The following is a 23118-nucleotide window of genomic DNA, read 5'->3' as shown; positions in this document are numbered from 1 at the left end:
TCAGTTGGTGGGGCACCCACCTGATCACAGGCCGTGATCTCAGGGTCATGGGATTGAGCCCCGGGTCGGCTCCACGCTCAGCAGGGAGGCTGCTTGAGACTCCCCCTCTCCCTGTCCTTCACCCCAAACCCCTGCACACACTCTCTCACACTCTCCAAATAAATAAATATTTTAAGTAAATAAAATCTTAATAAAAAAAAATATTCATCCTAGCGGTTTTCTGAAATTTTGATCTTTTGTGGAGGCTATTTTTCCTGTCTTTGTCTCTCTAGTTAATCAAAAAGGATATATGTTTTACACTTCTTTGGTGATTAACTATGTGTGTGTACAAATATATAAACATACATGCATATATATGTGCATTGTATGAGCATACTGGACTTAATTTTGCCAGTACAGTCATCTGTGCAATGGTATCTATTGATTCTGCTCCTAAAAAAGGATTATGGGGGTCGCCTGGGGGGCTCTGTCAGTTAAACATCTGCCTTCGGCTCAAGGCGTGACCCCGGGGTCCTGGGATCGAGTCCCGCATGGTGTTCCCTGCATGGAGCCTGCTTTTCCCTCTGCCTGGGTCTCTGCCTCTCTCTCTCTCTCTCTCTCTCTCTCTCTGTCTCTCATGGATAAATAAATAAAATCTTTAAAAAACAAAAAACAACAACAAAAAACCAGTGAATATATTCAATTAACATGACCTGCAAATGTGGATCTCTGTCTAGAAAATCCGGGAGAATCAATTTAAGATTCAGAAAAGAAGCCAGTTACTAAATGAACATACAAAATCAGGAGACTTCTTACATATCTCAGAACATAATCATTTAGAAAGTACAATGAAAACAAAAGACGCCACAGAAAAACATCTCACTCATAGTAACAACAACCCAAAATAACTAAGAATTAACTTTAAAAGAAATGTGTGGATATGAAATATCCAGAATAGGCACATCCATGGAGATAAAAAGTGGATTCGTGGCTGCCAGGCGCTGGGAGGTGTGGGGAGGGAATCACAGCTAATAGGGACAGGTTTTTTTTTTTTTTTTTTTTTTTTTTTAGGGTGGTGGAATGTTCTGAAATTTGATGGTGATGGTTGCACAGCTGGGCATTGTACCAACGACCACTGAATTGTGTACTTTAAAATGGCAATTTTTACAGAATGTCACATATATCCATTTCAAAAATCCTGTGAAGAAAAAAGAAAAGGAAATGCAGTGTGCAGAGCTGCGACGTGATGGAAATGACAAAGGGATGGGCGTGGTTGCAGTAAATGGACAGGAGAGGAGAGGTGCGTGAGGCCACAGGGGGCATGTTCCAGAATGAACCTGGGCCCATGGTGTTTTGCAAATTTACACTTTTCCATCAAAATCATCAAAGCAAAATTTATCTATCTATCTATCTATCTATCTATCTATCTATCTATGTATGTATGTATGTATTTATTTTTAAAGTAATCCTGAAGTTCATCTGGACTATGACTTAGAAAATAGACCAGAAAATATTAAAAAACAATAATAGTGAAGAATTGATATTGCCGGACGTTGTAAGTACTCTAACTTTATAAGGTCCATTAAAAGTGCAAAAAAAAAAAAAAAGAAAAAGAAAAAGAAAAAGAAAAGTGCAGTGGGAGGAGCGAACTGCTAGGAAATGCAGACACGGAGCACTGTGGGAGTAAGTAACGTCTCTGTCTCTGATCTGTGCAGAAGGGTCACACTGTGCGGGAACAGGGGGTTCCTTGTTATTTAAAAAAAATTTGTGGGGGACCCGGGTGGCTCAGTGGGTTGAGCGTCCGACTCTTGGTTTCAGCTCAGGTCATGATCTTAGAGTCGTGAGACTGAGCCCCGTGTCGGCTCCGTGTGCAGTGGGGAGTCTCCTCTCTCTCTCTCTCTCTCTGCCCCTCCTGGAGGTGCTCCCCCGCCTCTAAGAAATAAATAAAACTAAACTAAACTGTGAAACTTACTAGTGTTTAATCTTAAAAAAAGAAGAAAAAAGTATAGAGAACCAGAGGAAAACAGAGATGAATATTTACATAAAGGTTTTCCCAGCCCAAGTCTGTAATCTTGTCACCAAGGGTAAAAAAACATCAAGGAAAATAATTACCAAAACTGAAAGCTCCAAAAAAGGAGAAAAAGTATGCTGAAATAATCATAAACTATGTTAAAGATAAACAAGAAACCAGGAGAAATTTGTGTAACACATGACAGATTATATATAAAAAAGCTTTTATAAACAAGCATATTAAAAAGTCTAGGGGACACCTGGGTGACTCAGTGGTTGAGCATCTGCCTTTGGCTCAGAGAGTGACCCTGGGGTCCTGGGATCGAATCCCACATCGGGCTCCCCAGAGGGAGCCTCCTTCTCCCTCTGCCTGTGTCTCTGACTCTTTGTCTCCCATGAATAAATAAATAAAATTTTACCAAAAAAAATCGTAAAGCTCAATATGTAAAGAGTTTTTATAAATCAATAAGAAAAGATGACTTCCCAATGGAAAAATGGACAAAAGATATAAATTGGGAATATCAATGGTCAACATGCAGTGAGGATGTTTTCCTATCAAATAGGTAAATGTCACATGGCCTAACATCCAGCGTTGGGAGGGGGACATAAGGAAACGGGATCCATGAAATGTGCTGATGGAAGTGTACGTTGGTGCCCCTTACTGCAGGCTATGTCACAACTCATCAAAACGCCCCATGACGTGCTGCCTCTGACACGGACGCCAACCCTGGCATTTTACCTATAACCATAATCGGGGATTCTTGTGAAGATTCGACTAGAGGAGAATGTATTGTCACTGATGAGTCCTGGGGACCCAAACGGTGCAGGACTCTGCGTGGAGGGAGGTGTGCATGGGCTTGTGCACACCGCCCGGCTCCTGCAGGCCCCACTGCCCCGCCTCGGTGGCCCCACGCGGCCCCTCCACTCGGGGGTCCGGCGGGAACCAGCACCACAGTCGGACTTAGCCGATGGTTCTTACGATTCGGCCTGTCGGCGCCTTGACTCTGCTTCCGGCAGCAGCTGCTGAGAACAGCAACAGGGGCTGGGGACGCCGCCCGGGGCCTGGGTGCCCGAGGGGCTGGGGGCATCCCCCACCCCTGGTGGCTCGGGGTGCAGGCCAGCGTGGGTCTAGGGATGATGCGGCCCCCGGGGGGAAGCTTCCAGCAACAGGGGCTCCTGAGGGGGGACGGCCTCGGCTCGCGGCTCCGTCCCCTGTGGCAGGGCCACCTGCTGTGTCACGTCCGTGGAAGGGTATGGATTGGTGCCGCGGGGACGACAGCCCCTCGCCACCGGCTCGTCTAAGCAAGGCCGCCGACACCTGTCCTCCATCACCGTCCGGGCTGGGCAGGTTCTGGGGTGACCCGCTCTGTGAGGGTGAGTGACTCCGGGCGCGGACGGAGGAGCCCTTGGGAGCTGGCCTCCCCGACCTGATTCCCAGGGGCCCAGGGCAAGGGGTGCCAGGCGTCCCGTGCGCAGAATGGGGGTCGGAGCCTCCCGGGGCCACAACTTGGGGCTTAAACCGCTCACACTGATGCTTTCATGGTTCTGGGCTCAGTCCTAGAACCCAGGTGTGGGCAGGATTGGTCACCCCCCACCCCGGGCCCCAGGGAGACCCCCTCCTGCCCCCCACCTTCCAGAGGCGGCCTCTCCCTGGCCCGCGGCCCCTCCTCCGTCCTCACTGCCAGCAGCGCAGGGTCTGCCTGCCTCTGGGGCTCCCCCCCAGCCTCCCTCTTGGGGGGACCTGATGAGGATGTCGGGCCCCCCCAGGAACCCAGGGTCACCCCCACGACGGGTCTTGGACCAGGTCTCCTCTGCCACGTGAGGCCACAAGTCCCAGGTCCCGGGGGACCAGGATGGGGATGTGTTTGGGGGGACGTTACAATTAACAACAGCTCCCGAATTCTTAGTGGGTTCTGGAAATTGTGGTGCATTTGCAAAATCGGCGGGGAAGGCAACAATGGCCCTGGAGAAGGTCTTGCCAAATAGCCTGGTGGCGGGGAAGCGGCTCCTTCCCGCGGGACAGCGCGCCCTCTAGGGGTGACAGCCAGCACGGCCCGCTCCTGCCCACCCTGCGGAGAAGGGGCTCTGGGCCAGGGCTGGGTGGCGGCGGCCCGGCCGGTTTGCCTTCCCGATCTGTCCTGCACAGGGACCACGGTTTTCTGCCTCCTGCGTGGGGCGCACAGCAAGACGCAGTGAGAATCCTGTTGAAGGGCCTGGAAAGCCCCAGACGCAACCGGCGGGCCGGGGAGCAGGTGCCGTCCTCACGTTCTCAGCCTGTTTTCCAGGAACCTACGTCCCACAGCCCAGCCTGACCCCCCTGAATCCTCATCGCACGATACTCTGTGCATCAGCTCAGCCACGGGGGGCACTCGGATGGGCCCCCAGACCTCAGCATGGGGACAAGGGCTCCCAGGTGATGACGACAGTGACGTGGCCAACACCAGGCCTCGGGCAGGGAGACAGACATGACGACCAGCAGCCCCAGGTACAAAGGCGGCAATTTATTCTGATGCTCGCGCGGGAACACCCGTGGGCAGGGAGGGCGGGGAGAGTCCCCGCCACCTTCCCCGACCCGCTGGGCTGCGGGGACAGCCCGCAGCCCCAGGACACAGTGGTTGCGGTGCTCGGCCGAGGTTCTGCATTGACTACATTCAATCAGATGGTCATCTCGGGTCCTGGGGGGGGCTGCCTCGCCGGGCCTCCTCCAGCTGGACCCGGGGCTTTCTAGAAGGACCGAGGCCAAGGTCACGTTAATTGCACTTGCTTGGTGTTGGGTGATGGCACCCCTCGCCCCTGCGAGCGTCCCACGCACCCAGAGGTACTCGGAGCCGGTGCAGTCCAGACTGGAAGGGCTGCCTCGGCAAAAGGCCACTGAGGACGCTGCGTGCGGGCGGGGAGGAGGCACGGGCAGGACGGGGCTCCTGTGGTCACTTCCGTGCGGCCCCAGGCAGAGCCCTGGCCACTGCCCCAGTGTCCACAGGAGACAGTGCTGGGGTTGGGGTCCCGTCCCGACACAGGGCCACGCAAACACACGGCTTCCACATCACGTTGTCAGGCATCTGCAGGAAGGCTGACTCCAGCTAAATATTTGGCAAAATTGTAAAGACTGCAGCCTGGGAGAGGGTCCGACGGGAGAGTCACCCCGTGTATTCAGGAGGGGGACGGGGGCTCACAGGGAGAAAACCCCAATCGCTCATGATCCATGACGGGGCTCGGGGAAGCTGGGGAGCAGGTGCGAGGTCGTCGTGGGCATCGCGAAGCAGACGCAGGGTCACTGGCTGCACGTGGCGGCCGGTCCAGTGGGTCCACGGGGCAAGTGCAAGTGGTTCACAAAGGGGGTTCTCCCAGGAGCTCCACACACAGAACCATGGAGTTCAAGTTCGACGCCTGCCAAGGAGTCAGGCTCAGGGTGGCTGCGTGCAGACCCACGGCGCCGAGCTCACTCACTGTCGCGGCTTTCTAGAAAGTATGGGTCCATGTTCCAGAGACACGGCCCTCAAGCATGTCTCCTGGGCACTGCCTCAGTGACCACGGGGCCGAGGGGCTCTCAGTGGCACATCCGCGCGGTCATCTCTTTCTGTTAACAACAAGCAGGACATCAGGTCACCCTGATACAACCTTTACAGCCGGGGACGGCAGCCGTGGGAGTCTGTCCCAACAGATGAACGACAAATGCAAAAAAATCTAGGTGTGAAGGCTTCCTGCCACGTTCTTTTGTTTTCTCTTAAAGATTTTACTTATTTATTCCTGAGAGACCCAGAGACAGGCAGCGACACAGGCAGAGGGAGAAGCAGGCTCCGTGCGGGGAGCCCGATGTGGGACTCGATCCCGGGACCCCAGGATCACGCCCTGGGCTGAAGGCAGGCGCTCAACCACTGAGCCGCCCAGGCGCCCGTCCTGCCACGTTGTACAAGACAGACCCCGAAGCCGCGGGGCTCAGGGGCAGCGGGCAGATCACCACCCGCTTCATTTGCACACGGCCTGCGGGGGTCGTGGCTCCAGCGCATTACCTCGGCCTCCGCCTGGCCCGGAAGGAACTGAGCATCGGGCGCCTGCTGGCTCCGTGGGCTGAGCACCTGCCTTCAGTTCAGGTCACCGTCCTGGGGCCCTGGGATCGAGGCCTATGCCGGGACCCCTGTCACGGGGGAGTCTGCTTCCCCGTCTGGCCCTCCCCTCGGCTCCTGAACATGCTCACTCTCTCTTTCTTAAATAAACTCTTAAAAAGAAAAAAAAAGAGAACTCTGAGCATTGATGTGGGAGAAATAACAAGGGATCAGGATGCTTACTAAGAAAAGAAAACCAGGGAGCCCGGGTGGCTCAGTGGTTTGGCGCCGCCTTCAGCCCAGGGCGTGATCCTGGAGACCCGAGATCGAGTCCCGCATCGGGCTCCCAGCATGGAGCCTGTTTCTCCCTTGGCCAGTGTCTCTGCCTCTCTCTCTCTCTCCCCTCTGTGTATTCTAATGAATAAATAAAATCTTAGAAAAAAAAAACAAACAAGCTGAGAGAGACCCAGCAGGCCCTCAGAACATTCTAGCATTTCCGTGCTTGGGGAGATGCCCTATCCCCTGGAACGACCCTGGGACCTCACCTGGGGGGATGTTCTTGACCTTAGGGAACAGTGGCAGCAGCTAGTGGGAACTTGGAGGGCAGCTGCCTGCTGCCCTCTGACCTCACAGGTCTGGCTAAAAGCCCAAAGCAAGGTGCGGGAGCCTTAGGGGAGGGCCCAGAGAGCCACCCTTGCTGCCTGAGCCATCCCGTCACCAGGCTGCGGTGGACACGGGTCTAGCTGGCAGATCCACAGCCACAGAGCGGGTTGCCACAGGCTGGGAAAGTGCCTGCCAATGGAGATGGGGCTTCTTCTGGGGTGACGGAATGTTCTGGAACCAGAGGTGACGGCCGTAGCCCCTTGTGAATGTATTAAATGCCACTGAACAGTTCAGTTGACCATTTTAACTTAGGCGACTTTTTTTTTTTTTTTTACTTAAGTGACTTTCACCTCAGTTAGAAACACATCATTGCCTGCTCTCCATGCAGGAGGCGGGGATGTGGGCAGGGGAGACGGGGCCGCCCAGGGTCAGCACCCAGGCCCCCAGGGTCTCCCGCAGGGAAAGGGGGTGCAGCCGCAGGAAGGAGCGGCCGACTCCAGGGCCGTCCTGGGATGGCTCTGGGCTATGGGGCGGGGTGACCTTCCCAGGGGGCCCCGAGGGCACCGCAGCCCCAGGATTCAGGGCCTCTGCCTGTCGGGGGTGGGGGGGGGGACGGGTGGTTCACACGCGGAGTAGGGAGCAAAAGCACCAGACACAAGCCCGGTGGGTGGATCCCGTGTGCGGGAATCCAAGTGGCCACACCACTGTCGCCGTGTCAAACTTGGGCCCAGACCCAAAGAACATGCCTCCGCTTCCCTCTCTCCATGTCAGGCTACCCACCAAGCCAGGCGTCCGGGCCCTGGGGACCCCCATGTCCCCCGCCGCCCCCGCCGGATGCCCGCCCTGCTCACCAGCGGCTCCAGCTCTTTGGTGTCGATGAGGCCAAACTCCTTGACGAAGTAGTAGAAGTGCTTGTAGCAGGTGTTGACGTGCGCCTCGGAGCCCATCTGCGCGATGCGGTCAAAGTGGTGGATGTAGACGTGCACGAAGACGCGGAACAGCCGGGACAGGATCTTCTTCACCACCTGCAGGAAGTTCTTGGGGAACGGCGTGCCTGCACACAGGGCGGGGGTCAGGGAGGCCGCGGCCCCCCCGGGCCCCGCTGCCCCCCCGGATTCTGGGCTGTGCGCTTCTATTCCTAGCTCTGCTGCTCTTCTTAATTGAACGGGACGACCCACAAAAACATGTTTCCTGACGTCTGACACTCCTCACGGGGGGTCTGCCCGCCTCGAGTGCGTCTTCACAGCGTCATCTATGTTCGAGTATCGACGCAGCTTCGCTGTGCACGTGTACGTGTGCTCACTCCTGCCATGGAGCTTAAGGAGTGTCTTCCTCGCTTCCCCTCCTTGTGGTCAAACGCCCCGACCAGGGGAGCCCCCGTGCCAGCCCCTCTGGCAGCCTGTGTATCAGGTGCCCCAGTGCTCCTTTCTGCACCCCCTCAATCCCTCAATCATGCGACTTCGTCCCATACAGACAGGGTGCAGTCGGCACCACCGGGTGGGTGCCCGGGACCGGAAAGAACACACTGGCCCCATCGTGACCTGGGGGCTGGGGGGCTCACGTGCTAACAGCCCAGGGGCAGCACACGCGATCCGGACAACAGTGCGCTCATCGGGGCGCAGGGGGACGTCCACCCCCCACAGCGGGGCCCAGGTGGCTGTTCTCCACTGGGGGAGGTCTGACCTGACGTGCGTGGAACAGAAGGTGAGCGGGAAAGCGACGGTGCTCCGTGAGCTGTGAGACAGGCCCAGCCTGACCCTGTGCCCTCTCGGTGCCCCCCGCCCGCCCCTTCCTCCGTAGCTGGGCCCAGATGGCCGCTCCGCCCTAGCAGGGGCGCTTGTGTGCAGCTTGTGCTGACAAGCATCTGTGAACGGCGACCAGGCCCAGTTCCCAGGCCACGAACTGCCTGGATGGTTTGTCCGGCATCACTGAGACCCGTTTTCCCCGCCACTCGATTCTGCAAGGATGAACCCTGATGGTCGTCCTCGACCCGCATTTGTGGGCACCCGAGGAGCAGCTGCTGAAGGCCGTGGGGTGGGCCAGCCACCTCCAGGGGCCCTGGTCCAAGGCCACTGCCCTGCGCCTCTCTCCTAGCACAGGACTCCCCAGCAGCGATCCCGGGTAGCCTGGCTTGGATGGGCTCAGAGTAGACTGTTCCAGGACGCCACTGCACACACTCGCAATGGTCTCTCGTGCAGGGGTACCAACCTGGCCCCCCACTTGCTCTTATAAATAAAGTTTACCTGGAACACAGAGCCCCCTGTTTGTAAATTGCTTCTGGTGGCTTTCGGTCTACACTGCAGATCTGAGTGGTCAAGACAGACTGTCTGGCCTGCGAGGTTGGAAAGATTTGCTAGCTGGTCCCCATGAGAAGAGTGAGAAGTGTGCCAGCCGCTGGCTTGACACGACAAGGTCTAAGGGGTGTACGGGCGTGAGCAGAAGCAACACGGGAGCCGCACTGAACGTGGACCCGTTCTCTCTGCCCGGCCACACAGTTCTTGGCAGTGGCACAGACAAGAAGCGGAGAGACACGGCTGTCTGTCGGAAGCACGTCGTTCTGAATGCCTGGGTGGGGTCCTGAAACAGGGCTGGCAGGGGTGGCCCAGGCCAGGCAGGCCCCCGACACGGGCGCCTGGGGAACAAGGGCTGCGCAAGGCCGGCAGCCTGGACTCAGAGTCCCGCTGCACAGCCGTGTGCCACCTGCCAGTTCCTCTTCTCTGCCTCTTCCCAGCATCCTCTTTGGTAAACTTGGAATTCACCTTCCCTGGGTGCGGGGCAGGCTGGGCATCTCGAGTTCTAGGGTGCCGACCCCTGAGGACCTGGTGGGACTCGCACGGGGCCTAGCAAGGCTGGGAATCAAACGACACAGCCTCCGGGGCTCCCCACGGACCCGGCGACCTGAAGCAGGGACTGTTGGGAATCCCGGGCCAGGGGTGGCCTCTCCCTGGATAGTCCCTGGAAAGCCTCTGCCAGCGTCAGCCCTTCCGCGGTGCAGATGCTGAGTGAGGGCCCAGGGGAGGAACGAGCGGGTGCAGAGCTGGGCCTGAGACCTGTCTGCCCGGCCGGGGTTCCGGGACGCCATGTCAGTGCTGATGGTGACAGAAATCCACGGCTGTGGGTGGCTCCTGGTGCCGCTGTCACAAACCACCACCGGCTGAGCGGCTTAAAGAACTCACGTGCATCTCTCACAGTTTCCAGTCAGTGTCACTGGGCTGAGGCTGAGGCACCGCAGGATGGTTCCCACCGGAGGCGCCAGGGAGAACCCGTGCCCCTGCTGCCCTGGGAAGCTGCCGGCATTCCTAAGCTCATGGCCCGTTCCTCCTTCCCCGCTGTCCTACCACCTTCTCCCCTCGCGTGTCCAACCTCCCTCTATCTTCCTCTTACAAGGACCCTTGTGATGACATCCAGGGTCACCTCCTATCTCAGGGACCTTAGCTTAAAGAAGAATGCGTCCACCACACGGGAGCACATCCCTCGCCTTTGAACAGGAGCAAGGTGCCCACACGGGCTGGCCCAGGGATGGCCCCCGAGCCCACGATGTTCAGGGAGGGCGCCAGACCCAGAAAGACACCTCCTACAGGACCCCACTCCCAGGAGGTCCCCAGAAGAGGCCCATCCACAGAGACAGGGGAGGTGGTGGGAGCCAAGGGTGGGGTGGGGGGCGGGGATGATGGCTGATGGGGATGCTACTGGGGTGGTGGAATGTTCTGGAACTAGCAGTGATGGTTTGCACAACTCTGTGAACATACTATAAATGCCACTGAACTGTACACTTTAAACGGGTAGACGGCGGGCATATGAATCCTGGCTCGACGTGAGAGCGAGTGGGGCCTGCCCTTCCCGGTGCCCACGTGGCCCGCCCCAGCCACTCCGACTCACCGACGTGGGTGGGGAAGAGCTCCTCGTTGTTGATCTGCACCTCGATCCAGTCCATGAGCAGGTCCATGTAGCGGGGGGCCGACAGCGCCGTGGGCTTGCGGAACTGGTGCTCGTCCTGCCAGCGGTACTCGTACTTGGGGCCGCCCGACATGATCGGGCAGGACTGCTCCGTGCACCCGTCGCCGATGGTGCCGTAGATGAGGTTGACACGGTTGAAGAAGTCCACCACGTGCACAGCCACCCAGTCGTTGAGGTCCTCGCCCGGGGGCAGCTGCACGGCCAGCTTCAGGTCCAGCCCGGCATTCAGCGACGCCTGTGCCTTCTTGTGTAGCTCGAAGCGCTGGGTGCCCGGCTCAAACTTGCGCTTGGGGCGGAAGGTCTTGTCCTTGTTGAAAACTTGCTTCAGGAAGGGGTTGGACATCTCGGCCCCCTTCCCTGGCGATGCCTCTGTGGAGGGGCCCAGGCAGGACAACCGTGTCAGGCAGGCGCCGCGGCGATGGGAGACTTGCTGGACCCCACGGCTTCCCGGAGACCTGGAACACGGAAAGGGGAGGAACCGTCACCTGCTTCTGGCAACCCTGCTCTGGAAGGACTAGGAGGCGGATCGGGGGGCTCCCAGGACTTATGACGTTCAGTCCACCAAGGGGGCCCCAGTTGCTCCACGGACAAAATGGTCTGTGGCAGGTCCCCACTGCCTCAGACCAGAAGATGCAGAGACAGCTCCCAACAGGCCGGAGCCCGTGGATCCTCCCTGCGCCCGGGGGCGTTCTCGCACAGCAGCAGGGGCTGGAGATCTGCAGACACCAAGGGAGAGCGCGGCGGGTCAGCGGCGCCCTCCGTGGACAGTCGTCTATGTCCCTGTGGCCTGCAGACGGAACCTCATTTGGAAGAAGGTTCTGCGCGGACACAATCAGGGATCTCGGGCTGGGCGCCTCCTAGATTACACAGGTGTCCCTGGTACGATGACAACCGTCCTTGCAAAAGGAGACACAGGCGCATGGCAGACAGCTGCACGAGGGTGGAGGCGCCAGGGGGGCCGGCACCGCCAGAGCCAGGCGCAAGGCTGGAGCACTGTCCCCACGGCCTCCGAAGGGCCCAGCCCTGCCAACAGCCTGGCCGGGGGTCTGGCCTCCAGAGTTGGGAAAGGATAATTTCTGTGTTTCTGCATTGCACCCTAATCTCCCCGCTGCACCGGGCCCACCCTCATCTCGCCACCCGAGGATGTGTGCAGAGCCCCCATTCCCGACGGGTGGACTGGAATTCTAGGGGGACACTCTCCCCTGCAGGGCCCATTCCAGAAGCCTGGACAAGCCCATCTGCTCGTCCTGTCTGACCAACACAGGACCACGACGAATGCCCACCCTACTGGTTTCCCTGGGACGAGGTCCTGCCATGAGAGCCCACCCCCCGCCCCTCCCTCTGCCGTCTCTCTGCGCTGGGTCCTCCTCTGTTCCGTGGGGACAGTACCCGGCTCACGTCAGAGAGTGTGAAGGATGAGGTGGGGCGCATGAAGCGGTGGCCGGGCTCATGCTGGGGATGCAGCCACCCTGCCGGGCCGGGTGTGCTCTCCACCCTGCCACGGTGGTGCCGCCCCCCGCCCTGCTCCCAGGAGTGTGCGGTGCGCTGGGACAGTGGGGGCTGGGCGCCCCAGGGGCTGGCGGGGTGGGGGTCTTGGGAGTTCACGGGGGGAAGGTGCAGAAGGGGAAGTGTGTGGAGAGTAGGAAAGAGGAAGGGCCTGCCCGTGGCCCCACGCCACATCGTGCACCTGCACATGTGCAACCATGTACGTTAGTCAGTGCCCCCCCGCTTCTCTGCTTAAACGGTGGGGTTCATTCCTCTAACTCGGGCCCGGCGGGCAGTGCCCCTCCAGACCCAGCACGGTGCTCGTGCCGCAGCAAATTACCGCAGACCCAGAGCTCCTACCAGCCCAGCTATAGTATCAGAAAGTTCCAGAGGCTCCACATCTGAAATGGGACTCCCGGGGGCTCCTGCCTCTCCGAGTCCAGAGGAGGCCCCACACCCTCCAACCTCTGCTTCCCTCATCACACCTGCTTCTGTGGGGACGCCCCTCATCCCCCAGAACCAGGGCGGCCCCGCAGAGAGCGCCGGCTCGACGTTGGCCCTGCTGAGGGAAGAGCATGAGAGCCCGGGCGCTGCCGGGCCAGGTCCAGGGGCCCCAGGCCCAGACTCCTGCGGGGCCCGGTGAGTGCCCACAGTGGCCCCGGGGCAAAGACGACAGGCTGACGACAGGTGCCCTGCTCCCAGCAAATGGGCAGTAGGAGCTTCGCCGGGACACCCGCAGGCGCCGCCCCTAGAAGACACCCTGAGAGCCCGCGCTGCTGGCGGGGAGGACGGAGGGGGGCCGCGGGCCGGGGAGGCAGTGCCTGTGGACGCGGGACAAGGCCGGGGCAGGTCTCCCTGGGGCCCTGGGGGGACCAGCCCCATCCACGGCATTTTGAACTTGTGACCTCCAGAACCGCGGGATGACAGATCCGTGTTCCTTTAGGGCCACGGAACTTGTGGTCACTGGTTTCAGCAGCCCCAGGAAACTGAGGAGCCAGTTGTCACCGGCTACGCACGACCGCCTGACGAGCAACGACGTCAGCCAGGCCCAGTTACTCGTGGGCCGGGGTGTCCCCTTCTCTGTGCCGAGCGGCCAAGCCCGCCTGAGCAGCCTGAACCACAGGGACCCCGAAGGTGAGCCCAGGGACGGAGGCGCGGCCGAGGACACCAGGAGCCCCGGGGAAGGCGAGGGAACCACCGCCCCCGGGGAACGGCTGTAAGTACGAAGGACAATCGCCGGCGCTGGTGAGGACGTGCAGAAATCGGAACCGGGGGGCACGGCTGCTGCGGGGAACAGCCCAGGGTCAGGCGGAGCTACCCCAGGGCCACCCCGAAGGCGACAGCAAACATCCACACGGAGACTCGTGCACACATGGCACGACTCACGTTCTCACCAAAGGCTGGAGATGACCCCCACGTCCTGCAACGGGTGAACACACGAACAGGCCTTGTCGGCCACGTGAGCAGGGGTGCGGCCCCCCCTATGCCGCCCCGGGGACGGACCCGAACCCCCGACGCTCAGGGAGGGATCAGGAGGCCCCACGGGTGTGAGTCCACGTGTGTGACACGTCCAGGACGGGCTTGTCCACGGGCAGGGAGGGTTGGCGGGAGTGGAGTGACGGCTGACGGGGATGGGCTCCCCTGGGGTGACAGGATGGGTGGAAGCAGACGGCGGCGGTGGTTGTGCAAGGCTGGGGACGTCCTGGGAGCTGTGTGTGTCAGTGAGTGGGCTGCGGGCTACGTGGGTCTTGTCTAACGGGGCTGGGACTACGCGGTGGGCAAAGGGGCAGGAGAAGAGCCTCCCTCTGGGCCCAAGCCGCCGCCACCCCTGCTCACTGGGCCCACGACGGGGAAGGCGCGGGCGCGGGTGGCGAAGGAAGCACCCCGTGAGGACCGGCGGGGCGGCTCCCGGCAGCCCCAGCTCCGGAGCAGGAGGACGCGGGCCTGTCAGCAGAGCACGGGGGCCTCCCTCCCCACGCCTGGCTCTGGCCGCCGCCACCACGTCCTGCCACCTCGGCTGACCCCTGCCGGGCACTTCCCGGGACCCCTGGAGGAACGTGGCAGACACACTTCACGGGAGGGAGGACGGGCCCCGACTGGCTCGGCCCCCTGGGCCCTGCGGATATGGGGGGGGGCCCGGGCACCGCGGGAGGTGGAGCAGCTCGCCCCGTCCTGGGACCACAGGCGTCCGTCCCCAGACGCTGCCCAGGGTCCCCCGGGGGCAGGGGCGCCCCGGCTGAGATCCCGTATGGAAGATAGTGACTCAGCGCTACCCCGCTGAGGAGGAGTTAGGTGGCGGGGACAGGGACGAGCCAGAGCGGGAACCGGCGCGTGGGTGAAGCCAGCCTCCTCTGCCAGGCCGCACCCGGCGCAGCGAACCACCTGCCCATCACGCAGGCGTCCGTCGCCGCCCCCAGGCCAGTGTCAGGCGCTGTCCCACCCCCCCCCACCCCGCACGGCCTCTACAGAACTGCACGGGTGCCTCTGCTCCAGGACCCCGGGCCGCCTACCCGCCCTGGTGTCGGTGGATGGGCACAGCCCGGGGCACCCAGAGCCCCACGGCGGGAAGGTGGCGCCTGAGAGCGCAGGGCAGCGGCCCAGGACCCCTCACACCACGGCGGCTGTGCTGGGCAGGCCGGCGGCGATCCCCGGGGCCCCCTGAGACCAGTAAGGCCCAAGGGGCCTGCATACCTGTCCTGGAGGTTAACCTGCAAACCTGGCCACGCTTAGGCCACTCTGGCGCAGGTAAAGGGCCAGCGTCCTCTACCGGGAGGGCACGTCACCTCTGCTCCAGCCGCCTGACAGCAGGGCTTGGGCACTTCCCCATCCCAGGGCTTACTTCAACCTGCACACACCCTCCGCCTGAGAGACGAGGTGGGGGTTGCGTCCCTGTCCGGCCGCTCCTGCGCATCGACTCGCTTCCGGGCCCCTTATGTAACCCCAAGCTGAGCCGCACCCTGACAGCCACTGCGGACGGGGGAAAGTGCCACCCGCCAGTGCCCGCTGGGGCCTCTCGTCCTGGGGCCTGTCGGGCATGGCTCCGGGGCCTCAGCCGCAACCACGGCACCTGGGGACCCGAGACTGGAGGGCAGAAGCAGGCTGGGGGTGGGCGGTGTCTCCATGTGGGGACCAGACGCACCCAGGGCAGTTCTGGAAACTGGGCCCAGGCAAGGGGGGGAGGGGGCTCACAGGGCTCCTGCCCTCGGTCTCTTCTCAGAAAGTGCGGGTTTTTTTAAGCGAAGCAACCATTTTCTAGGAAACTTCCCCAATGTCCAGAATCCCCCTCAGGAGCAGGTTTCTATGCGACGCAGACACCCCGCAGCCTGGAGGTGACCCCCCATTGCCAGCCCCACCCTGGTTACCGGCTCTTCCCGGGCGCCGTCCTCGGTGGGACAGGCCTGTTGGGGTCAGGGCTCTGCTGATGGCCAGGTTCTTCCCTCGGACATGTGCTCGGCGGTACTTAGAAACTTCTAGACTGATGAAGATGACAAATTCCCCGGCCCCAACACACGCCCTCTGCCCCACCCCTCCCTTTTTCTTCTGAAAACCAAACAAAGCACAGTTCCTCCAGGCAGCGGCCTTGCATGACCTCCCAGGGAGGCGCTGCCACTTCCTTCCGGTGCCTCTGCATCCTGTCTTGGCCACTGACGCACCCCGCACCCCCCACTACGGGGACCCTGCCCTGGGGCCGGGGGGAACGGGAGGGGACAGGCCCCAAGCTCAGTGGCCGGCCCCTGGGCGCGGTGGGTTGGAGGATGCTCTGGGGTCCCGATCTGTCCCGTCCCAGAAGGCCGCCCCCCACAGCTGCAGTTTAAATGTCAGCCCTGCTCCCCGGGGGGAAGGCCCCCCGCCGTCCTGCAGGACCACAGAGGGTGCTGCCTGCCGCCCTGCCACGGGGGTGGTGCTCTACTGGCATCAGGCCCTCGTGTCTTTGCTTCTGGGCTCAAGTTCCCCAATCTGTGATGCAGGAAGGCAGGAAGCGGTTTGCTGAGACCACTGCAGGCCAGGTGCTCTCAAGGGGTCCTACGCGCTCCCGCCCTCCTGCGGATCCTATTTTATGACCCGCTGTGATACAATTCACGTACCACAAATAACTTTTAAAGTGTACAATTTGATGGTTTTAGTAAAGTTACAGGGCAGTGCAACCATCACCATAATTCTAGAACATTCTCCTACCTCCAAAGAAACCCTGTGCCCATCAGCAGTGACTCCCCATCCTTCTCTCATGGGTTGAATCCTGTCTCGCGGGTGGGGGTGGGGGACAGAAGGCAGATGAAAGGCGGCAAGCCACCAGGGCCGCCCCCGTCGGCTGAGGAGCCGCCGCACCTCTTCGGGGCCCGGCCCGGGGTCTCGCATGTCTCAAGGGGCAGGGCAGGAGCAGCAGAGCCCCTGCCGGTGACTAATGTCAGGACACCCGGGACACGCATTCACCGCTGAGAAGACCCTGGTCTGAGGGGACACAGCGCGTCCACTCCCGGCCACCCTCTGTCCAGGGTGCTGCGCCCGCCACTCTGCCCCCGGGGACACTGGGCCACGTGTGGGGACCCCCAGGGTACTCCTGGCATCAAGCGCTCAGCTCCCACAGCCCTAATGACCCCCTCCCCGCAGAGAGAGACCCCGCCACGCACGCCTTGTTCTGGTCTCAGGGGACGCAGCAACGCCCACCTCCTTCCCAGAACCTGGATTCTGAAGCTGCTGTTGCTCTTTTCGGCTTAAGCAATCTGAACCTCGAAATTCTAGGAAATGAGGAACAGGGCTCTCCAGCTGGGGCATGGCTCGAACTTCCCCGAGAAAAAGCCCAGGCTCTGAGCCGGCTGCTCGGGGAATTTCTGCTAAAGCTCCGTTTGATGAGGCGCTGGGCAGGGAGAGCAGCTCCCGGAAACCCGATCGATGGCTGCCGCCTGTCCTGGCTGCGCGGCGCTGGTGCACACGGAACAAACAGACTGAAAATCGTTCGGGAAAAAAAAAGTCCAGGAACTGAACTAGCATTTCTGAGACCTCCCTGAGGAACTAAAATAACCACTTTTGCTTCTGCCGAGAGAGAAAGAGAGAAAGAGAGAGAGAGAGAGAGAGAGAGGGAGACACGGAGGTGCACCTAGAACTCAACTCCCGGTTACCTGGGCGCCGGGTTCGCAAACACCGCTCTCAGCTTTCTGAGCGACGTCAGGGTGATACGGCCGTGCTCTCCCTTCAGAGAGGCTCAAATAAAACCCCTGAGCCAGACACAGACATGGAGGGGACGCCACATACCCCGTGGCTCCAGGTCTAGGACCTTCTGGAAAACGCAGAGCCGTGGAGGTGGTAACAGGGCCCGCGGTGGCCGGGGTGGGGGGGGTGCTTCAGCGGAGCAGGGGATCTGTAGGGCCAGGGCCTCCTCTGGGCCACGTGGCGACGGTGGCTCGGTGTCTGTGACATTCATGCAAACCCACAGGGCATGCAGCAGTGACGGTGAACCCCGGTCACCTGCGGGCTGTGGCTGGTAACGTCCCGATATTGGTCATCACCTGTCACACATATCAGGCTCTGGCGGGGATGCTGGTAATGGGGGAGGCTGTGCATTTACGGGGAGATGGGGCCTGGGGGAACTTCCACCCCGTTTTGCTGTGAACCTAAAGTTGCTCCAAAAAATAAGCGCAATTAAAAAAAAAATTATAACAGCAAAAAAAATCATAGCCAACACCAATTCAACTACAATACACCCAGCACTGGGTTAAATCCTTGAGTAGCTCGCCCTGTTTAAGACTAAAGCCACAGAAAACAATGAATCCCGCGAAAGCACGACATTCGTTTGTGGAAGGAATGTCACAGAAAACACTAGAAATATTACCTGCACCAAAAGCATAACTTAAAATTTTCCAGTAGCCTTGCTATAAAGTGAAAAAAGTACAAAGAAACAGGTGAAGTTAACGGTAATACTGTATCGCATTTGACCGAAAAACAACAAAATGTCATTTCAACACCTCCTGGAAATTGAAGTTATCACGGATGTTTTGACTTCAAAAAAAAAAAAAAATGTGCTCTGTGTCTGGGACTTGGGTGTCTGTGGCACCTGCCGGGCGCCCCGATTAGCTGAGGCGGGCTTGAAGGGCTGTAGCCACACGTGGCCAGCGGCTGAGGCCGACAGCTCCGCTCTGGAGGGGTGAGTGAGGGGGAAGGCACAGAGCAGGAGCCGGGTGTCTGCAGGGTGGGGGCAGCCGGGCGCCCACTAGCTCACCCATGGTCAGTCGATGGGTCCAGGGTGTTCTGAGAACAGAGCACGACAGGTGACCCCAAACACCCGGGGACACAACCAGTCCTCGGCAGGTCAACTGGGAAGTCGGGGAGGCTGCAGGCCCTGCCCTGAGGACCGCCAGGTATGGCCGCAGGCTCGGCTCAGCCCCTAAAACAGGCGAGTAAGGGCCCTGAGCTCCGAGTGCGGTGAGCGGGGAGCAAGGAGGCCCGGCTGGGGCCGAGTGCAGGCAGGCACTGCCCCCACCCGCGGTTGCCACCCCCCCAGGGCCTGGCCTCCTGCCGCCCAAGGTCGCCTCCCAAGGACCCGGCCTCCCACCGCTCGCAGTCACCCTCCCGAGGACCCGGCCTCCCCACCGCCCGTGGTCGCCCCTCTGGAGGATCCGGCCTCCCGCCACCCAAGGTCGCCCCTCCCGAGGACACTGCCTCCCGCCGCCCAAGGTTGCCACTCCCAAGGACTGGGCTTCGGGGGGGCCCGTGGTCGCTCCCCGAGGACCCAGGCCCCCGCCGCCCGTGGTCGCCCCCCGAGCACCCGGCCTCCCACCGCCCGTGGTCGCCCCCCAGCACCCGGCCTCCCCCCCGCCCGCACGGTCGCCCCCCGAGCACCCGGCCTCCCCCCCACCCGCGGTCGCCCCCCGAGGACCCGGCCTCCCCCCCGCCCGCGGTCGCACCCCGAGGACCCGGCCTCCCCCCCGCCCGCGGTCGCCCCCCGAGGACCCGGCCTCCCCCCCGCCCGCGGTCGCCCCCCAGCACCCGGCCTTCCCCCGCCCGCGGTCGCCCCTCCCGAGCACCAGGCCTCCCGCCGCCCGCGGTCGCCCCCCCCAGCACCCGGCCTTCCCCCGCCCGCGGTCGCCCCCCGAGGACCCGGCCTCCCCCCCGCCCGCGGTCGCCCCCCGAGGACCCGGCCTCCCCCCCGCCCGCGGTCGCCCCCCAGCACCCGGCCTCCCGCCGCCCGCGGTCGCCCCTCCCGAGCACCCGGCCTCCCGCCGCCCGCGGTCGCCCCCCCCGAGCACCCGGCCTTCCCCCGCCCGCGGTCGCCCCCCCAAGGACCCGGCCTCCCCCCCGCCCGCGGTCGCCCCCCCGAGCACCCAGCCTCCCCCCGCCCGCGGTCGCCCCCCCCGAGCACCCAGCCTCCCCCCGCCCGCGGTCGCCCCTCCCGAGCACCCGGCCTCCCGCCGCCCGCGGTCGCCCCCCGAGGACCGGCCTCCCCCCGCCCGCGGTCGCCCCCGGAGCACCCGGCCTCCCGCCGCCCGCGGTCGCCCCCGAGGACTCACCTGCGGTCACGCCCCACCAGCCGGGCGGCGCTCGCGGCTGTCCGGTGTCCGGCGTCCTCCGCCCCGTCCCCTCCGCCGCCGAGCACAGCGCGCACCGCCGGCCGCCGCCGCCCCGCCCAGGCAGAGGAACTTCCGCTACCGGCCGGGGCCTCCCCGGAAGCGGAGCCCAAGGGGGGCGAGGTCCGGAGAAGGGGCGCCCCCGCCGCCGCGCTCTCCTGTTGCCGGGCAACCGGAAACGGGCCGGGACGCCATTGGCTGGTGCCCGCGGCCTAGGGGCGGAGCTTGCGCGGAGCCGGGAAGGCGGAGCGTGTCTTCGGGCCTGCGCCAGCCCGGGGGGCGGAGCTTGCGTGTGCCGTGGGCGCATGCGTGGGGCGCGGCCTGGGGGCGGAGCTTGCGGGGCGGGGCGGGGCCTGCGTGGGCGGGGCCGGCGGTTGTCCGTTGCGGGGCGGGGCCTGCGCCGGGGGCGGGGCGCGGGGGCGCCGTCGGTTGGCGGGCGGCGGGCGCGGGCGGGCCATGGCCCTGTTGCTGTGGCTCGGCCTGACCGCGGCGCTGGCCCGCGGCTGCCTGCACTGCCACGGCAACTTCTCGGAGAAGTTCTCCTTCTACCGCCATCACGTGAACCTCAAGTCCTGGTGGGTGGGCGACATCCCCGTGTCGGGCTCGCTGCTCGCCGACTGGAGCCGGGACACCTTGAAGGAGCTGCACCTGGCCATCCCCGCGGAGATCAGTGAGGGCCGCCCGGGCGCGCCCCCTCCCCGCCCCGCCCCCGGCCCCGCCCCCGCCCCCGGCCGCTCACCTGCGCCCCCGCCCCCTCCCCGCCCCCGGCCCGGGCCGCTCACCTGCGCCCCCTCCCGCCCCCAGCCCGGGAGAAGCTGGACCAAGTGGCGGACGCCGTGTACGGGAAGATGGACCAGCTGTACCAGGGGAAGATGTATTTCCCCGGTAAGGGGGCGGCCGCCACGCGCGGGAATCGATCGGCCCCCCTCCGCCCGCCGCGGCCTGACCTCCCTCCTGCCCACCTGCCCACCCCCACCAGGATATTTTCCCAACGAGCTGCGAGCCATCTTCCGGGAGCAGGTGCATCTCATCCAGAACGCCATCATCGAAAGTGAGCACGGAGGGCCGAGGGGGTACGTGGTGGGGGAGGGCCGCGTATTATTTCAGGAGTCCCTGGGAGGCTGGGGCTGGAGGGACATGGATGGGCCCACGGACACCGGAGGGGGGAGGGGCAACTCCCCGAGGCAGGGTCCCCCTTCGATCCCGTAGGCAGCGGTAAGGTCCCTTGGATAAACCCCGCGCCTCCCTGCCACCTCCCTGCCACCTCCCCCTGCCCGGGCCTGGAGGCCTGGGTGAGTAGTGCTGCCGCCCTGCCCCAGCAGCTGGCTCCATCCCAGGCTGGGCCACCCGGGGTGAGCCTTGGGGAGGGCAGGAGCTAGGGACAGGTCGGTCCTCTTGTCCCCACAGGCCGCATTGACTGTCAGCGTCACTGTGGTGAGTGAGCCCCTGTGCAGCCCGGAGGACCCAGTGGTGGTGGCGGCCCTGGAGGCCGAGGCGGGGGAGCCCGGGGCTGCATCTCCTGTGTTGCAGGCATCTTCCAGTACGAAACCATCTCCTGCATCAACTGCACTGACTCGCACGTCGTCTGCTTTGGCTACAACTGCGAGTAGGGCTCAGGCTGGGGTGGGGGTGGGCTTGCCAGGGACCCACCTCTGACCCTCTGTGGCCTTCCAGCCCCCCGGGGGGGCACAGTGGGGGCCTGTCCGTGAGCCCAGGGTTTTGGATCTGGGGCCTCCCCATCTCCACACCCGTGTGCCCACAGGTCGTCAGCACAGTGGGAAACAGCCGTACAGGGCCTCCTCCTTTACATGTGAGTTGGGGCAGCTGGGCTCCGGGAGGGCACCGTGACCTCCAACCCTGGCGTTACCTGACTCCAACCCTGCTGTCGTTGTAGAAATAAGTGGCACAAGTAAGTCCCCTGTCCCCAACCACGTGAGTTTTATCAGAGGCAGTGTGCTTGTGAGTCCTGGTGGGTGAGTATGTGCCAAGGCAGCCACAGGAGGCAGTCCCTGGCTGGCCCCGTGCTCAGGACCCCAGCTGCACAGGGGGCAGGACAGTGGCCAGAGCTGGGGAGGGCCCCTCCATGATAGATCTGGCCCAGTGGAGGGACCAGGGGGCCACAGGCCCTAAAGCTTGAGGCTAACTGGGACTCTGTGCTGTATTTCAGACAGGACACCAAAACAAGGTAAGCACCCCACTTACCTTTGCCTCCCCAAAACCCTGGCTGGGTCTTCTGAAAGGGATGTGGGACAGTCAGGAAAGGGGTGGAATGGGGGCCTCCCAGTTGGGGACAGACAGGGACAGTTGGGGACAGGGCAGCCACAGCCGGCAGGGATCTCTGTGCACCTGGGACAACCCCGATGTCACCTCTGCAACCACACCCAAGTGATCAGTTCATGAATAAACATCAGCTGCTTCTCCTCCTGACGATGCACAGAACCACTCCAGCCTTGTGAGTGGCCCAGAGGGAAGCAGGCTGAGGCCCCGGGTGGGCTCTGGGGGGGCAGGGGGGGCTCCATACCGAAGGGTTGAGCCTAAGCCAGAGATCAAAACCCAATAGCCAATTTCCCCAAGGGCTACCCCCCACTTTTGCAGCTTGTGGTGGGAGTCTTGGGTGTGACCCCAGTACTGGCCAGGGGATAACAGGACAGGGCCTCCATACTGAGCTTGGAGGGTTTTGTCTGCGGTGCCCCAGGCCTCCAGCGAAGACCCTGGGCTGGGGGGCCGGGGGGGCAAGGCGGGTGCAGAAGGGCTGAGGGCACCCATGTCTCCCCAACAGTCTGATATCACCAAGCTTCACATGTCTTGAGCCCCCACACTTGGCCAACCTGACTCTAGAAAATGCTTCCGAGTGCCTGACCCAGCACTGATGACCACCGGGTTTGCCAGAGCGGCCCTAGCCTTGAGGTGGAGCCAGACTCAGCTGGACTGTCCCAGCCTGACCCCATGGAGCAGGCTGCTGCTGCCTCGAGCCCCTGCACTCCCATCAGAGCCTGGGGCTGGGCTGGGAGCAGTGTGTGGCTTTGTCGGGCGGGGTCACAGAGCTATTAGATGCAATGATTAAATGTCCCTCACATTTCTCATCACGGCGCATCCTTGTCCAGGGAACGGGGGCTGGGGCCCCAGAGATGTCCGTGCCTGTTTACCGCAATCCGTCTGAACACAGCTGGGCAGACTTTCTGCACGGAACCAAGCTTGTGGAGCGGGTGGGTGCTCCTGAGGACTCCCAGCGAGCCGCAGTCTGGTACAAACCAGGGCCAACTTTCGTGCCTCTTGGGGTTCACGCCCCATTGCACTAAACTTGAGCCATGAGAGCACAGGAGTCCACCTGTGTTCTGCAAACCCTCCACGTGGGTTGAGAGAGATGGGCCCCAAATGGCATGATGTAGACAGACGAGCAGGGACTTGGGAACTAGGGTCCTACCAGGACGCAGCCTAGTGCCTGGAAGGGCTGCCACAGCGGGTTCATGCAGGTCAGGAAA

At 62.3% G+C, this 23118-nt stretch overlaps 2 protein-coding genes across 4 annotated transcripts; one reads left to right on the top strand and one right to left on the bottom strand.

The window, feature by feature from the left end:
• Positions 1 to 4475: 4475 nt before the first annotated feature.
• MOB3A (MOB kinase activator 3A) lies at positions 4476 to 19719 on the bottom strand. 2 transcript variants are annotated; one of them, XM_026019342.2, is made up of 4 exons: positions 19580 to 19719; positions 10515 to 11047; positions 7487 to 7689; positions 4476 to 5566 (listed from the first exon to the last, which is right to left on the bottom strand). In XM_026019342.2, exons 2-4 carry the CDS (start codon positions 10933 to 10935, stop codon positions 5537 to 5539), a joined length of 654 nt encoding a protein of 217 aa, XP_025875127.1. In that variant the 5' UTR covers positions 10936 to 11047; positions 19580 to 19719; the 3' UTR covers positions 4476 to 5536. The 2 variants fall into 2 exon arrangements, with proteins under 2 accessions (XP_025875127.1, XP_025875129.1); XM_026019344.2 differs by lacking the exon at positions 19580 to 19719 and adding an exon at positions 15440 to 15637.
• Positions 19720 to 20036: 317 nt separating this feature from the next.
• IZUMO4 (IZUMO family member 4) lies at positions 20037 to 22719 on the top strand. 2 transcript variants are annotated; one of them, XM_072721900.1, is made up of 10 exons: positions 20037 to 20306; positions 20441 to 20521; positions 20616 to 20687; positions 21044 to 21070; positions 21167 to 21242; positions 21399 to 21446; positions 21531 to 21545; positions 21804 to 21821; positions 22074 to 22088; positions 22416 to 22654. In XM_072721900.1, exons 1-10 carry the CDS (start codon positions 20093 to 20095, stop codon positions 22504 to 22506), a joined length of 657 nt encoding a protein of 218 aa, XP_072578001.1. In that variant the 5' UTR covers positions 20037 to 20092; the 3' UTR covers positions 22507 to 22654. The 2 variants fall into 2 exon arrangements, with proteins under 2 accessions (XP_072578001.1, XP_072578000.1); XM_072721899.1 differs by lacking the exons at positions 21399 to 21446; positions 21531 to 21545 and having other exon boundaries at positions 22416 to 22719.
• The last annotated feature ends 399 nt before the right edge of the window (positions 22720 to 23118 follow it).

The sequence above is a fragment of the Vulpes vulpes genome, chromosome 9 (genome assembly GCF_048418805.1).
Source record: "Vulpes vulpes isolate BD-2025 chromosome 9, VulVul3, whole genome shotgun sequence".
Lineage (NCBI taxonomy): Eukaryota > Metazoa > Chordata > Mammalia > Carnivora > Canidae > Vulpes > Vulpes vulpes.
The sequence above is the reverse complement of the archived record's forward strand: the minus strand, read 5'-3'. Positions and strand labels throughout refer to the sequence as shown.